The 14,731-nt window shown below is 29.6% G+C and overlaps 1 protein-coding gene across 1 annotated transcript; it reads left to right on the top strand.

Moving 5' to 3' along the window:
- Nucleotides 1-8,931: 8,931 nt before the first annotated feature.
- Bm5040 (Uncharacterized protein) lies at nucleotides 8,932-9,894 on the top strand (the record flags this gene model as incomplete). Its single annotated transcript, XM_001896108.2, has 3 exons — nucleotides 8,932-8,967; nucleotides 9,284-9,417; nucleotides 9,801-9,894. The coding sequence occupies 3 exons, from the start codon at nucleotides 8,932-8,934 to the stop codon at nucleotides 9,892-9,894; spliced, it is 264 nt and encodes an 87-aa protein (XP_001896143.2).
- Nucleotides 9,895-14,731: the final 4,837 nt, after the last annotated feature.

Here is a 14,731-nt window from a genome sequence, read left to right as displayed (position 1 = left end):
CCACTTCTTACTAAATATAACAATATCACTTGAAGACATTTTGATTAATTCATTAACTCATACCATTTCTCTACAGATATAACAATATCACAAGAAGACATTTTGATTATTTCATGCCATAAATCAGCAAATATAACAATATCACTAGAAGACATTTCGATTAATTCGATAACTTATACCATTTCTCTACAGATCACTAGAAGGCATTTTTTATTTATTAACTCGTACCATCTCACTACAGATTTAACAATATCACTAGAAGACAGTTTTTTTATTCATGCCACTTCTCTACTGATATAACAATATCACTAGAAGAGATTTTGATTAATTCATTAACTCATACCATTTCTCTACAGATATAACAATATCACTAGAAGACATTTTGATTAATTCATGCCACTTCTATCTAAATATAACAATATCACTAGAAGACATTTTGATTAATTCATGCCACATCTATCTAAATATAACAATATCACTAGAAGACATTTTGATTAATTCATAAACTCATACCATTTCTCTGCAGATATAACAATATCACTAGAAGACATTTTGATTAATTCATTAACTCCTACCATTTCTCTACAGATATAACAATATCACTAGAAGAGATTTTGATTATTTCATTAACTCATACCATTTCTCTACAGATAAAACAAGATCACTAGAAGACATATTGATTAATTCATTAACTCATATCATTTCTTTACCAATATCACAAGACCACTAGAAGACATTTTGATTAATTCATTAACTCGTACCATTTCTCTACAGATTTAACAATATCACTAGAAGACAGTTTTTTTAGTTCATGTCACTTCTCTACTGATATAACAATATCACTAGAAGGCATTTTGATTAATTCATTAACTCATACCATTTCTCTACAGATATAACAATAACACTAGAAGACATTTGAATAATTCATGCCACTTCTTTGTAAATATAACAAGATCAATTGAAGACATTTTGATAAATTCATTAACTCCTTCCATTTCTCTACAGATATAACAATATCACAAGAAGACATTTTGATTAAATCATTAACTCATACCATTTCTCTACAGATATAACAATATCAGAAGACATTTTGATTAATTCATTAACTCTACCATTTCTCTGCATATAACAATATCACTAGAAGACATTTTGATAAATTCATTAACTCATACCATTTCTCTTCAGGTATAACAATATCACTAGAAGACATTTTGATTAATTCATGCCACTTGTTTCTAAATATAACAATATCACTAGATGACATTTTGATTAATTCATTATCTCATACCATTTCTCTACAGATAAAACAACATCACTAGAAGAGATTTTGATTATTTCATTTACTCATACCATTTCTCTACAGGTATAACAATACCACTAGAAGACATTTTGATTAATTTATGCCATAATTCTGCAAATATAACATTATCACTAGAAGACATCTTGATTAATTCATTAACTCATACCATTTCTCTACAGATAAAACAACATCACTAGAAGAGATTTTGATTATTTCATTAACTCATACCATTTCTCTACAGGTATAACAATATCACTAGAAGGCATTTTGATTAATTCATTAACTCATATCATTTCTTTACCAATATAACAAGACCACTAGAAGACATTTTGATTAATTCATGCCACTTCTTTGTAAATATAACAACAATATCACTAGAAGACATTCTGATTATTTCATGCCATATATCAGCAAATATAACAATATCACTAGAAGACATTTCGATTAATTCGATAACTCATACCATTTCTCTACAGATCACTAGAAGGCATTTTTTATTCATTAACTCGTACCATTTCACTAAAGATTTAACAATATCACTAGAAGACAGTTTTTTTAATTCATGTCACTTTTCTACTGATATAACAATATCAATAGAAGCGATATTGATTAATTCATTAACACATACCATTTCTCTACAGATATAACAATATCACTAGAAGACATTTTGATTAATTCATGCCACTTCTTTGTAAATATAACAATATCACTAGAAGACATTTTGATTAATTCATGCCACTTCTCTACTGATATAACAATATCACTAGAAGAGATTTTGATTAATTCATTAACTCATACCATTTCTTTATCAATATAACAAGATCAATTGAAGACATTTTGATTAATTCATTAACTCATACCATTTCTTTACAGATCACTAGAAGGCACTTTTTATTCATTAACTCATACCATTTCTCTACAGATAAAACAACATCACTAGAAGAGATTTTGATTAATTCATTAACTCCTACCATTTCTCTACAGATAAAACAACATCACCAGAAGAGATTTTGATTAATTCATTAACTCGTACCATTTCTCTACAGATTTAACAATACCACTAGAAGACAGTTTTTTTAATTCATATCACTTCTCTACCGATATAACAATATCAATAGAAGCGATATTGATTAATTCATTAACTCATACAATTTCTCTACAGATATAACAATATCACTATAAGACATTTTGATTAAATCATTAACTCATACCATTTCTCTACAGGTATAACAATATCACTAGAAGATATTTTGATTAATTCATGCCACTTCTTTGTAAATATAACAATATCACTAGAAGACATTTTGATTAATTCATTAACTCATACCATTTCTCTACAGATATAACAATATCACTAGAAGACATTTTGATTAATTCATGCCACTTCTCTACTGATATAACAATATCACTAGAAGACATATTGATTAATTCATTAACTCATACCATTTCTCTACAGATATAACAATATCACTAGAAGACATTTTGATTAATTCATTAACTCATACCATTTCTCTGCAGATATAACAATATCACTAGAAGACATTTTGATTAATTCATTAACTCATACCATTTCTCTACAGATATAACAATATCACTAGAAGACATTTTGATTAATTCATGCCACTTCTTTGTAAATATAACAATATCACTAGAAGACATTTTGATTAATTCATTAACTCATACCATTTCTCTACAGATATAACAATATCACTAGAAGACATTTTGATTAATTCATTAACTCATACCATTTCTCTACAGATATAACAATATCACTAGAAGACATTTTGATTAATTCATTAACTCATACCATTTCTCTGACAGATATAACAATATCACTAGAAGACATTTTGATTTTTTTCATTAACTCATACCATTTCTCTACAGATATAACAATATCACTAGAAGACATTTTGATTAATTCATTAACTCATATCACATTTCTCTAGCAGATATAACAATATCACTAGAAGACATTTTGATTAATTCATTAACTCATACCATTTCTCTACAGATATAACAATATCACTAGAAGACATTTTGATTAATTCATTGACACTTCTATTTACCAATATAACAATATCACTAGAAGACATTTTGATTAATTCATGCCACTTCTTTGATTAATAATATAACAATATCACTAGAAGACATTTTGATTTTGATTAATTCATTAACTCATACATTTCTCTGCAGATATAACAATATCACTAGAAGACATTTTGATTAAATTCATTAACTCATACCATTTCTCTACAGATATAACAATTATCACTAGAAGACATTTTGATTAATTCATTAACTCATACCATTTCTCTACAGATATAACAATATCACTAGACGATATTTTTAATTAATTCATTAACTCATACCATTTCCTCTACAGATATAACAATATCAACTAGAAGACATTTTGATTAATTCATTAACTCTACATTTCTCTGCAGATATAACAATATCACTAGAAGACATTTTGATTAATTCATTAACTCATACCATTTCTCTACAGATATAACAATATCACTAGAAGATATTTTGATTAATTCATTAACTCATACCATTTCTCTTACAGATAAACAATATCACTAGAAGATATTTTGATTTAATTCATTAACTCATACCATTTCTCTACAGATATAACAATATCACTAGAAGACATTTTGATTAATTCATTAACTCATACCATTTCTCTACAGATATAACAATATCACTAGAAGACATTTTGATTAATTCATTAACTCATACCATTTCTCTAGCAGATATAACAATATCACTAGAAGACATTTTGATTAATTCATTAACTCATACATTTTTCTCAGATATAACAATATCACTAGAAGACATTTTGATTAATTCATTAACTCTACCATTTCTCTGCAGATATAACAATATCACTAGAAGACATTTTGATTAATTCATGCTCATACCATTCTCTACAATATAACAATATCACTAGAAGACATTTTGATTAATTCATTAACTCATACCATTTCTCTACAGATCACTAGAAGGCATTTTTTATTCATTAACTCATACCATTTCTCTACAGATAAAACAACATCACTAGAAGAGATTTTGATTAATTCATTAACTCCTACCATTTCTCTACAGATAAAACAACATCACCAGAAGACATTTTGATTAATTCATTAACTCATACCATTTCTCTACAGATATAACAATATCACAAGAAGACATTTTGATTAAATCATTATCTCATACCACTTCTCTACAGATATAACAATATCACTAGAAGACATTTTGATTATTTCATTAACTCATACCATTTCTTTATCAATATAACAAGACCACTAGAAGACATTCTGATTAATTCATTAACTCATACCATTTCTCTACAAGTATAACAATATCACTAGAAGACATTTTGATTAATTCATTAACTCGTACCATTTCTCTACAGATTTAACAATATCACTAGAAGACAGTTTTTTTAATTCATGTCACTTCTCCACTGATATAACAATATCACTGGAACATATCATGGTTAATTCATGCCGCTTCTCTACTGATATAGCAATATCACTGGAAGAGATTTTGGTTAATTCATTAACTCATACCATTTCTCTACAGATAAAACAACATCACTAGAAGAGATTTTGATTAATTCATTAACTCATACCATTTCTCTACAGATATAACAATATCACTAGAAGATATTTTGATTAATTCATGCCATGATTCTGCAAATATAACAATATCACTAGAAGACATTTTGATTATTTCATTAACTCATACCATTTCTTTATCAATATAACAAGATCAATTGAAGACTATTTGATTAATTCATTAACTCATACCATTTCTTTACCAATATAACAAGACCACTGGAAGACAGTTTTTTTAATTCATGTCACTTCTCCACTGATATAACAATATCACTAGAACATATCATGGTTAATTCATGCCGCTTCTCTACTGATATAGCAATATCACTAGAAGAGATTTTGATTAATTCATTAACTCATACCATTTCTCTACAGATAAAACAAGATCACTAGAAGACATTTTGATTAATTCATTAACTCATACCATTTCCTTACCAATATAACAAGACCACAAGAAGACATTTTGATTAATTCATGCCAAAATTCTGCAAATATAACAATATCACTAGAAGACATTTTGATTAATTCATTAACTCCTACCATTTCTCTACAGATATAACAATATCACTAGAAGGCATTTTTTATTCATTAACTCATACCATTTCTCTACAGATAAAACAACATCACTAGAAGAGATTTTGATTAATTCATTAACTCGTACCATTTCTCTACAGATTTAACAATATCACTAGAAGACAGTTTTTTTAGTTCATGTCACTTCTCTACTGATATAACAATATCAATAGGAGCGATATTGATTAATTCATTAACTCATACAATTTCTCTTCAAATATAACAATATCACTAGAAGACATTTTGATTAATTCATTAACTCATACCATTTCTCTACAGGTATAACAATATCACTAGAAGACATTTTGATTAATTCATGCCACTTCTTTGTAAATATAACAATATCACTAGAAGACATTTTGATTAATTCATTAACTCATACCATTTCTCTACAGATATAACAATATCACTAGATGATATTTTGATTATTTCATTAACTCATACCATTTCTCTACAGATAAAACAAGATCACTGGAAGACATATTGATTAATTCATTAACTCATATCATTTCTTTACCAATATAACAAGACCACAAGAAGACATTTTGATTAATTCATGCCAGATAACACAAGGATCACCACTATATCTCTTTGGTCCATGACAGAAGAATTGAAGAATAATGCAAATTTGAGTCTCATCCGGTGAGGTGCTAATGATATTACATGATAAGAAATTAGACGTATAACAAATGTGGAATAAATTTGTCGAAAGATTGCTACTTGAAGTACTACCAAACCATCACGGAACTTTACCGGATCCCTTCTTTCCTCTTTGATACGGAAGGTTAGTAATAATACATATAAAAGTGGAAGGAAGTGCTGCATCAGAGATATACATTTGTTTACAACCATTGACAATTTATCAGGTAGCATGTCATCGTGATTAGTGCGAAAATGATAATAATGATAGTGAATTAAACAATAAATTCAATAGAAAAGGCAATGAAATATAAGAGTTAAATTATTGGGACAAAATACATATGCATATGGATAAGTAAATAAAAATTAACTTAGATATAGCAAAAAAAAGAATGCTGCATTGCTTTTTAATATTTCTGAGAAGAAAAGCAACAGGCAATTAGTATCAAACAAAACTTATGATATAACAATCAATATTTACCTCACAAAGCTATAATTTTAAACATGCAGTTATATTTGAAAGAATTTCATTTTTACAGTTATTTCTGCTTATACTTCCAGCAAAAAGATGAGCCTGAGTAGCTAGAACAGTCATTTCAAGAGAAAGTAAACTGTTCCTCAACTAAGGAGAGAATCCAAAATTTCAAGATTTCAAATGTAACCGTATTCAGACTTCAGATTTCTATCTCGAAATTTAAAAATTTTATAACTGAAACCTCTATTTATATATATTGCGAAAAGATAAAGAAAAAAACTTGTTTATATTATGTTAAAAAAATAGTTTACTTCATTTAGTTGACTTACAAGTTTTCTACCAAGCCATAAGAGGAATTCAAGAACAGTCTCGAATAATGTTAAATGAGTCGAAAGTCAGAAAGATTTTTGCTAAATTTTGTAAAATATTGATGAAACAAAACAAGGATAGAAGGTTTCTTGACAAATAATGGCGTCAAATGAGCGAAGATGAAGGAGAAGGAATTTAGAAACTTAGGATCCAATATGAATTTATATGTCATACATACATGATAAAGTTGTCTATCGTAATATCATTATTATTTAATTGATTTCTATTCTATATCCCATTTGATCACTACCTATATAAATCAAATGTCATTAAAATAGTACTACTGTATGTCATTCACTTCGTACCATCCTAATCAGTATGCTATTATTGCCTGCAGTTGTAAATTCATTTCTGTTAACTATTGGCTATTTATTATGAAATAATGGCAGTAACTAATGATAAGAGATTTTAAAAAATAGATAGGTAGGAAACTGCTGAAAGAAAAAGAGTTTATAGTCATAATAGTGGAAATTTAAAGCATACTTAATATTCCCTACTAACCTACGTAAACCTTCGACGATTCCACAATCCTAAGACCTAATAATTTTATTATATCAGACATATGTTTAATGATACCTACTAATAATACTGAATATTTTCATCATCCCACCACTAATCGAAGTAGATCACAAAATTTTCCAATATGTAAAGTTATGACAAATTATATCTAGAGGTTTCTCATTTCTGATTGTATGCATCGAAATTTTCCTTCTCCCCAGGGAAGTTCAAATATTCCGCACCCAAAATAAAAAAACTCACTTTCTTCTTATACTCAAAACTAAAAGGAACTGCACTGAAGAGAAAAAAAGTATATCCAGAAATGGACAAGCAAGTATCAATGAAGAGAGTATCAGCAGTAATCATACAACACAGTGAGCAGTGAACTTCAACAACGACGAAATCCCCAATGCTTCACAATGCCACTAAGCAATAGAATCATATCAAAGGAAATCGGAATAAAGACTTCCCGCTGCTGCAATAAGTCATGTAGACCGCGGCCCATCACAATTCAACAACGCTCACAAATCCCCGATTTGAAAACTGCGCAATTCGTAAACTGTGTGTTATCGGTTATCGGTGGCTGGTCTAGAGAGGGTGCAGGGAGAGTTCGCTACATCACCGTGGATTACGGTCGATCTCATCCTTTTCCATTTCTGTTGTACTCTGAATCATTGTTTTGACTTTTACAATGCATTATCATTCACTAATTTCTTTTTCTTCTCTCTAGTATTCCTGTCACTGTCATTATTTCTTACCTTACCTCTTCATCCTAGATGGCATTTTGTTGGTACCACTTCTGTCCGTTAGTATTCTGCTGATTTTTCACTTGAACGATTTGCTTCATTACTTATATGAGAAAAGATGGAGAAGGCTGTAGCCTGTTAGCCTTCCCCATCATAAAAAAATGTCCGATTTTTCAGGTCGTTCGTGGAATCCATGCGTCTTTTTAGACCTAGTGCTATTCGTCATTAGATATCAATAAATGACAGAGAAAAAATGATTCTGGTGAAAAGTTTAACTGCAATGGCAACGGAGAAGTTACTGTTGAAAACATCAGGTCAGAAATTCTTGGATGGCGTCGATTTTATGTATCGAGTGGGTTTATCACCTGATCGCTTATCAGTTATGAAAACGAGCAGTGGTAAATTCATCTTATTGTTCCATTCACGATGCGATCTTCGTCCATTCGCTGTATGAATATTTCACTGAACTTATTGGTTACTTCAAATCGCCTGTTTTTTTGAGAAGGATAATATTGTCTATTGCTTACTATCTATTGCTGTCTCTGCTTAAATCCATAAATCTTTTCGTTTTCGAGCAAATGAGTTCTTTTTCACTCTTAAAACTGATTTTAGGCCAATTACCCGACTTTTCAACGGTTACTTCGTGGTATAGTTCACATTAGAGCATGGTAAATTCAGTCTATCGAATTTTTAAATGTTGATTTCAAAATGGCCGATATCCCTGACGTTGAATGTACGCTCGAAGTAAGTTTTGTCATTTCAGTGCATAAGCCATTGTTAGTAGTAGTTATTGTTTCTCAGTTCACAAATTGATGATTTCTTCTCGATTATAGAAAGCAAATTATACCACTTGTTGCTTTCAGAAATTACGACAAAAAACTCAAGTCCTTATATGTAAGGAGTTCTCCAATTATGAATAATGCTATCTGTTGATGTCTGAATCTTTGTCAAAAAATCACCATAACAATAGCATGTTCTTTTAGCTGGTAGTATAAGATATAATGGATTTTGGAATTCGAATTTCTGCTGAAATCTTAAGATGCTTTAATTTAATTTTTAGAGGCTCGAAGTGCATTTGGTACTGCTGCGAAATTGTACATATAACACAATCATGAAGTCATCTCATGCATATCAAGTTTTATTGGCACTTAATCGAAATAAAAAGTGTATTGTTTGCGAATACGGTGATGACAGGTAAACATGGGTCTATTCACTATTCCATAAGCTTATTCCCGCCAGAATTACACTGTTTGAAATATTTTTTAGCATCAACTTCTTTTAATTTATTCGCCATATTAATATTTTTAATATGTTGGTGCTTTCTTGCTATTGACACATCTTTAATTTGTATACATCTCTAAACTTTGGTTCTGCAAATTTCGTCTATGCTTACTTCCAGTTCTTCTCTATCAACCACTTTTTGAAATTTTATTCTTATCTTACATCTCTCTTTTATTTCATCTCTTTTTCTATTTAAAAAGGATGATTATTAGTTCTGATTAGTATTTATGGTGATACAAAGAACTGAAAAATTAGTTGATTTCTGCAATGAGTATTTACCGTTTTTATGATTTCAGGTTAAAAGATCGAGTTCTATGGGGATATCAGCGTCACTCCTTCAACAATAATAATGTGCCTGGATTGAACGCTGCACCAGTCGCATATAACTAAAAAAATTAACTGTCTAAAAACATTAAGAAGAGATCTCGAAGAACTGATATGCTAAAACTTGGAGATTTGGTCTACGACATGTTTGAAGCAAATCAAATAAGAATAGTTATGTAATTCTATTCATATTGAAATTTTCATTTTTATTACAAAATTCCAAAGCGAGCAGTGATTTGGAATTGCATCGACTGATATGTTTTTCCAAAAACCAATAATTTCTACTAAATAAATCCAAAGATGAAAGCTTTTACAGATTTCACTAGGAAATTTCCACATTCTGGTATAATGATAAACTGATATTTTACCACTATTTTTTCCAATTATTTATTTTAAGGTATTATTTTACTGATTATTGCGCGCTCCAAGCCGTCTACTTGTATCTGTTCCTTCCTAACCTTCATAATCAGAGGAGAATATTTTTAGAATCATTAATTCATATGTGTATTGCTTGGATCAAATTTGTGTTTGAAGAGATTTCGTCTTAATATTATTATTAATGATAAAAATTCCAGTAAAGGAGCAAGTGATGAGAACATATTATTATTAAAGGAGCAAGTGATGAGAACATATTATTATTAAAGGAGCAAGTGAAGAAAGATTATTGCTATTGTTATTATTATCATTACTGTTGTTATTATTATTACTACTATTATTCTCATTATACTATAATTATTATTGTTATTGTCACTATTATTATTATTATTATTATTAGTATCAGAACTGTTATGTTTAAAACTGAAATTGATTGGGAATTAGACGCTAAGAAAAATGAAGGAGAAAAAGAGCTGGATCCTCTATTTGTCTTTAAATAACATGAATACTACCATTTGCTGCTTTGTATAGATGCTTTTCAGTTATATCTATCTGTGATCGTTGAGTGTATTTCTTTAAAATTTGTGATTTTATTTCGATTGTTTTCCCGATCTGCCTTCTTTGTTAACAGTCCCATTACTCAAATTATAAGAATAAACTGTTGACACTGATTGTTTTGTTGCAAATTCTAGGAGGCTAAGAAAAGTTTACGTAGAAAATTTTCATAATGGAGACTGGAATTGGAAAGGACGTGTGGAGCACAATATCTATTGAAATTGGAAAAAAGTTATCTCATGAGAAATCTGTTTTTGCAGCACTTTTTTTGCAGTCAGTACTGAAATTAAGTGCATTTGAGATATTGAAATGAAAGGTGTAATACTAAAAGGCAACAAGCTATTATTTGATGTACTATTAGGATAACTGGGAATAGTGTAGTATTATCGGTCATTATGAATACAATAGCGTTTTTTGTAGCATAATCGTAAGGTATGATCATAGTTTTTGAATTGTATACATGACAATGTTGATTAATTTGTTACTATTCAAAGCTGATAACTATTTTTATAATTTCCCAGTGTCTGCAAAATCGTGCAGCATGTGTAATGTCGTCTTAAAATGCAGCGGTCTTGATTTAGGCTGATTTTGGCGGCATTAAAAATCACATCGATGTAATTGTTATTTATCAATTCCATTCAAGTACACCATTTCAGTCGAGTAATAAAAATTTCAGTCGAATAATTGAATTTGTCATGTTTGATTTTCTTAAATCTACTTCGTTAAAATTCCTTAATATTCCTCGCTAATGTTGACAAAGTTAAACTGGCATTTCCTACAGACTATCAAATACATTATTTTATACATCACTCGAAAATAAAAAGTTTCACTACTGCATGAGAAATATTATAAGAGTGAGAAAGACTCTATATGACGTTTTTCTTAGAATAAATCATTTCCCAACAAGATTATATTGCTTAAAATTACTGTCACTTCCACATCTACAATTTTTTTATCGCGTTTTCTATAAGCTTTCAAGTCACTTAAATTGTTATAAAGCGATTTTCAATCATCACTTCTCATTACTTTCAAATAAATCTCCCAAGACAGTGTGCAGAGTAAACGTCTTTTTCAATCACTCTATCTTCTGGTAAAGGAGATGAATAATGAAGTGAAATGTTGCTCACAATTTCCAGGAAGGGATAATGGAACTCACTGGTGAGACAAACTTCTTGATTGAAGAACGAATTCGCAAATGCAGAACACCTTTTACATGGAGTAAGTGATCACTGATACTCATTTCGTTTGTGACTCCAATTTTGTTTACCACTGTTAACCATCGTAATTTTTACTTCCAAACAAATTGTTGCCTAAAAAGGACCGAATGGAATGTCTTGTTTATCGTAGAGCAAATAATTGGAAAGCAGCAGCTTTTTCTCCACTTAGTAGTTTTCTTTACCCAAGGAAGTAAATTAAATGGAATGCTTTTCATGCAAGACATGCTCGAATACACCTTTTATTATCTATAAGCATTCATGGTGAAATATTCATGGTGAGGTGAAATACTGTCAACTGATGACAGGATATTAAATCGATATATTTTTAGAACCGCGAGTGGGCTTTGGCGTAACACGTATGAAAAGCTCTACTGTAGTGCACAACAAAAAACTAATACATGTTTTCATTATTAACATTAAAACTAAAATTTTCGAGTTCCAGCAAAAATAAACAGCATCACGTCTTGATAAAAGTCAGAAAAATATTTGTAAAGCTAATAAATATATGTCAGATAGAGAACAGATCTATAACAATCAACTGGGATCAAATAAACTCGGACCACAATTAATTCCTTAACTTTTCGGCTATCAGCAACTTCACAATACTAACCAACAATTCATCAGCTGATACTTGAATCAAGCTATTTACAACAGCGCGCTTGTTTAAAACAATATTGTAGTAATTAATTCTTTTACACGGGAGAATAAACTGAAAATAGTATTACTCCTTATTATGTTAATGGTACCAAAGAATATAAGATGCTAATGATTTTTTACTGATCTTTAAAGCAATCAATATTTATCCACTAAGCTTACTATCACAAACCAAACCTCAGATTTTCCTTTGTCAATATTCAATGTGCCATACAAAAAAGAGAACCGAAAAGTAATTCACAAAAATTCCAGCTTTTCTCAGCATGAAAACTGCTTAAATTCACCTTTTCTGTTACATAGCACCTTTTCTATTACATAGCATTGCTTAGCTTCATTCATCAAAGACTCTAATGATTTTCCGTATTATTTCAGCATCCTTAAAAGTATATTTCTTAAAGAAACATCGAACTCAAAAATAATACCATTAATTACAGTTCTGATTCCGTCTTCACTAAAACTTCACCAAAAATCCCTTCATATTTCTGCATAAAATAAATATTAATAATTAATAACTAAAGCTTAGTAGCAGAATAATTGTAATCTTACCATTGAACGTTTTTTGCGTTCACTGGCAAGATCAATTTCTCAAAGAAATTATTTGAAATGAAAGAAAATCCATAAAATTGTTTGCAAATCCAACACTGCATTACACTTAGTTGCAATAAACCATGAGAAATCCATATTTTCGCTCCACAAATTCCCATCATCAAATTCGGTTCCATTTGGCGTAAATTTTCAACTATAATTTAGAGGATCACATAAATTAAGCTTGCTACTCTATATCAAAAAGAAAGAGTTCAAGAGCTAGATTCCAAATCTTCATGCATATTTTCCTTCGAATTTGTCAAGTTTGAGCCATTCATCTAGAATAAGTTTAGAAATCTAATGAAGTTCACAATTGTCGAAATACGAGCTTAGAAAAAGTGTCGAATGATGGTCTATATGGCGTTTGTGTAGATCATGGCCTTTTCTCAGTGCTGAGCTACACTTTTCGTTATTATGAGAAATTCAAAAAATAAGGAAAAAAAACCAGAAATTCTAAGCCAAATTCGAATGGCTTCGTTATGAACGACTGTTTCGCCAATATCGCGGATTTAACATTGCGAAGTACTAAATAAATGTTAACAATGTTAATATAGCAATCTATTCATGTTTTTTACAATTCATCGTAATGGTTAACTGACCTTTGATCTTATATCAATTCATATACAATGAACATCTATCATTTAATGTCTGTTGCAACTCATTATAATAGCCATCCATCATAATGTAATTTAGACAACCCACTGTACTTTTCTTTGTAATATCCATTGTAAAACCTATTGTTAAAGTTACTTACTATCATGTCAAGATCATTTATCCTTTGTACAAAAATGTCTAATTATAAACACATCCTAACACATACAATGTAAGATATAATTGATATATAAGGATCATCCTTATTAAAAGATTTTAGTGTGTGTGTAATTTTATTGCCAAGAACCAGACGAGTTCAATTTCAAATGTTCTTTATCAACATATTGTCTTATTACATCTACTAATAAAGAAATTGGTTTATTTCTCTGTTACCCTACGTATTTACACAGATATCCAACTGCTGCGATCAAAAACCTCTCTCAAAATGAATAATTAAACGATCAAACCAAAGCACGATATGACCGAATTACATATGACTGAAAAGGAATACTGTAACACACTTTAATTATATACGGCTGCTAACTAGGGTATGACTCCACGCCCAACATAAGCCAACGATTTTGACATCTGGATATTAGCTACTATAAACATTTCGTTCACTAACCAATACACCTGCACACAATATATTTGCAACTTGATACAAATATATGAAGATAAAATCATATAATACACGAATTATTACTTAATGTACCTATATATTTCCTATTACATCTTGCCGCTGGTACCGAGTATGCTATGTCAGTGTACTTCAAAAATCTACACCATTGTTGCAGTGATTTATTTTATTTATTATCTCCCCTTCCTACTAATATTTTCTAATATTTATGATATCCATTTCATCTCCAACTAAACTAGAAAAGGATACAATTCAAAACCTCAATAAAACATTTTCATTTAAACTGTTT

Source organism: Brugia malayi (genome assembly GCF_000002995.4).
Source record: "Brugia malayi strain FR3 genome assembly, contig: Bm_063, whole genome shotgun sequence".
NCBI classification, from domain to species: Eukaryota; Metazoa; Nematoda; class Chromadorea; order Rhabditida; family Onchocercidae; genus Brugia; species Brugia malayi.
Note: the sequence above shows the minus strand (reverse complement) of the source record. Positions and strands in the feature narration are given on the sequence as shown.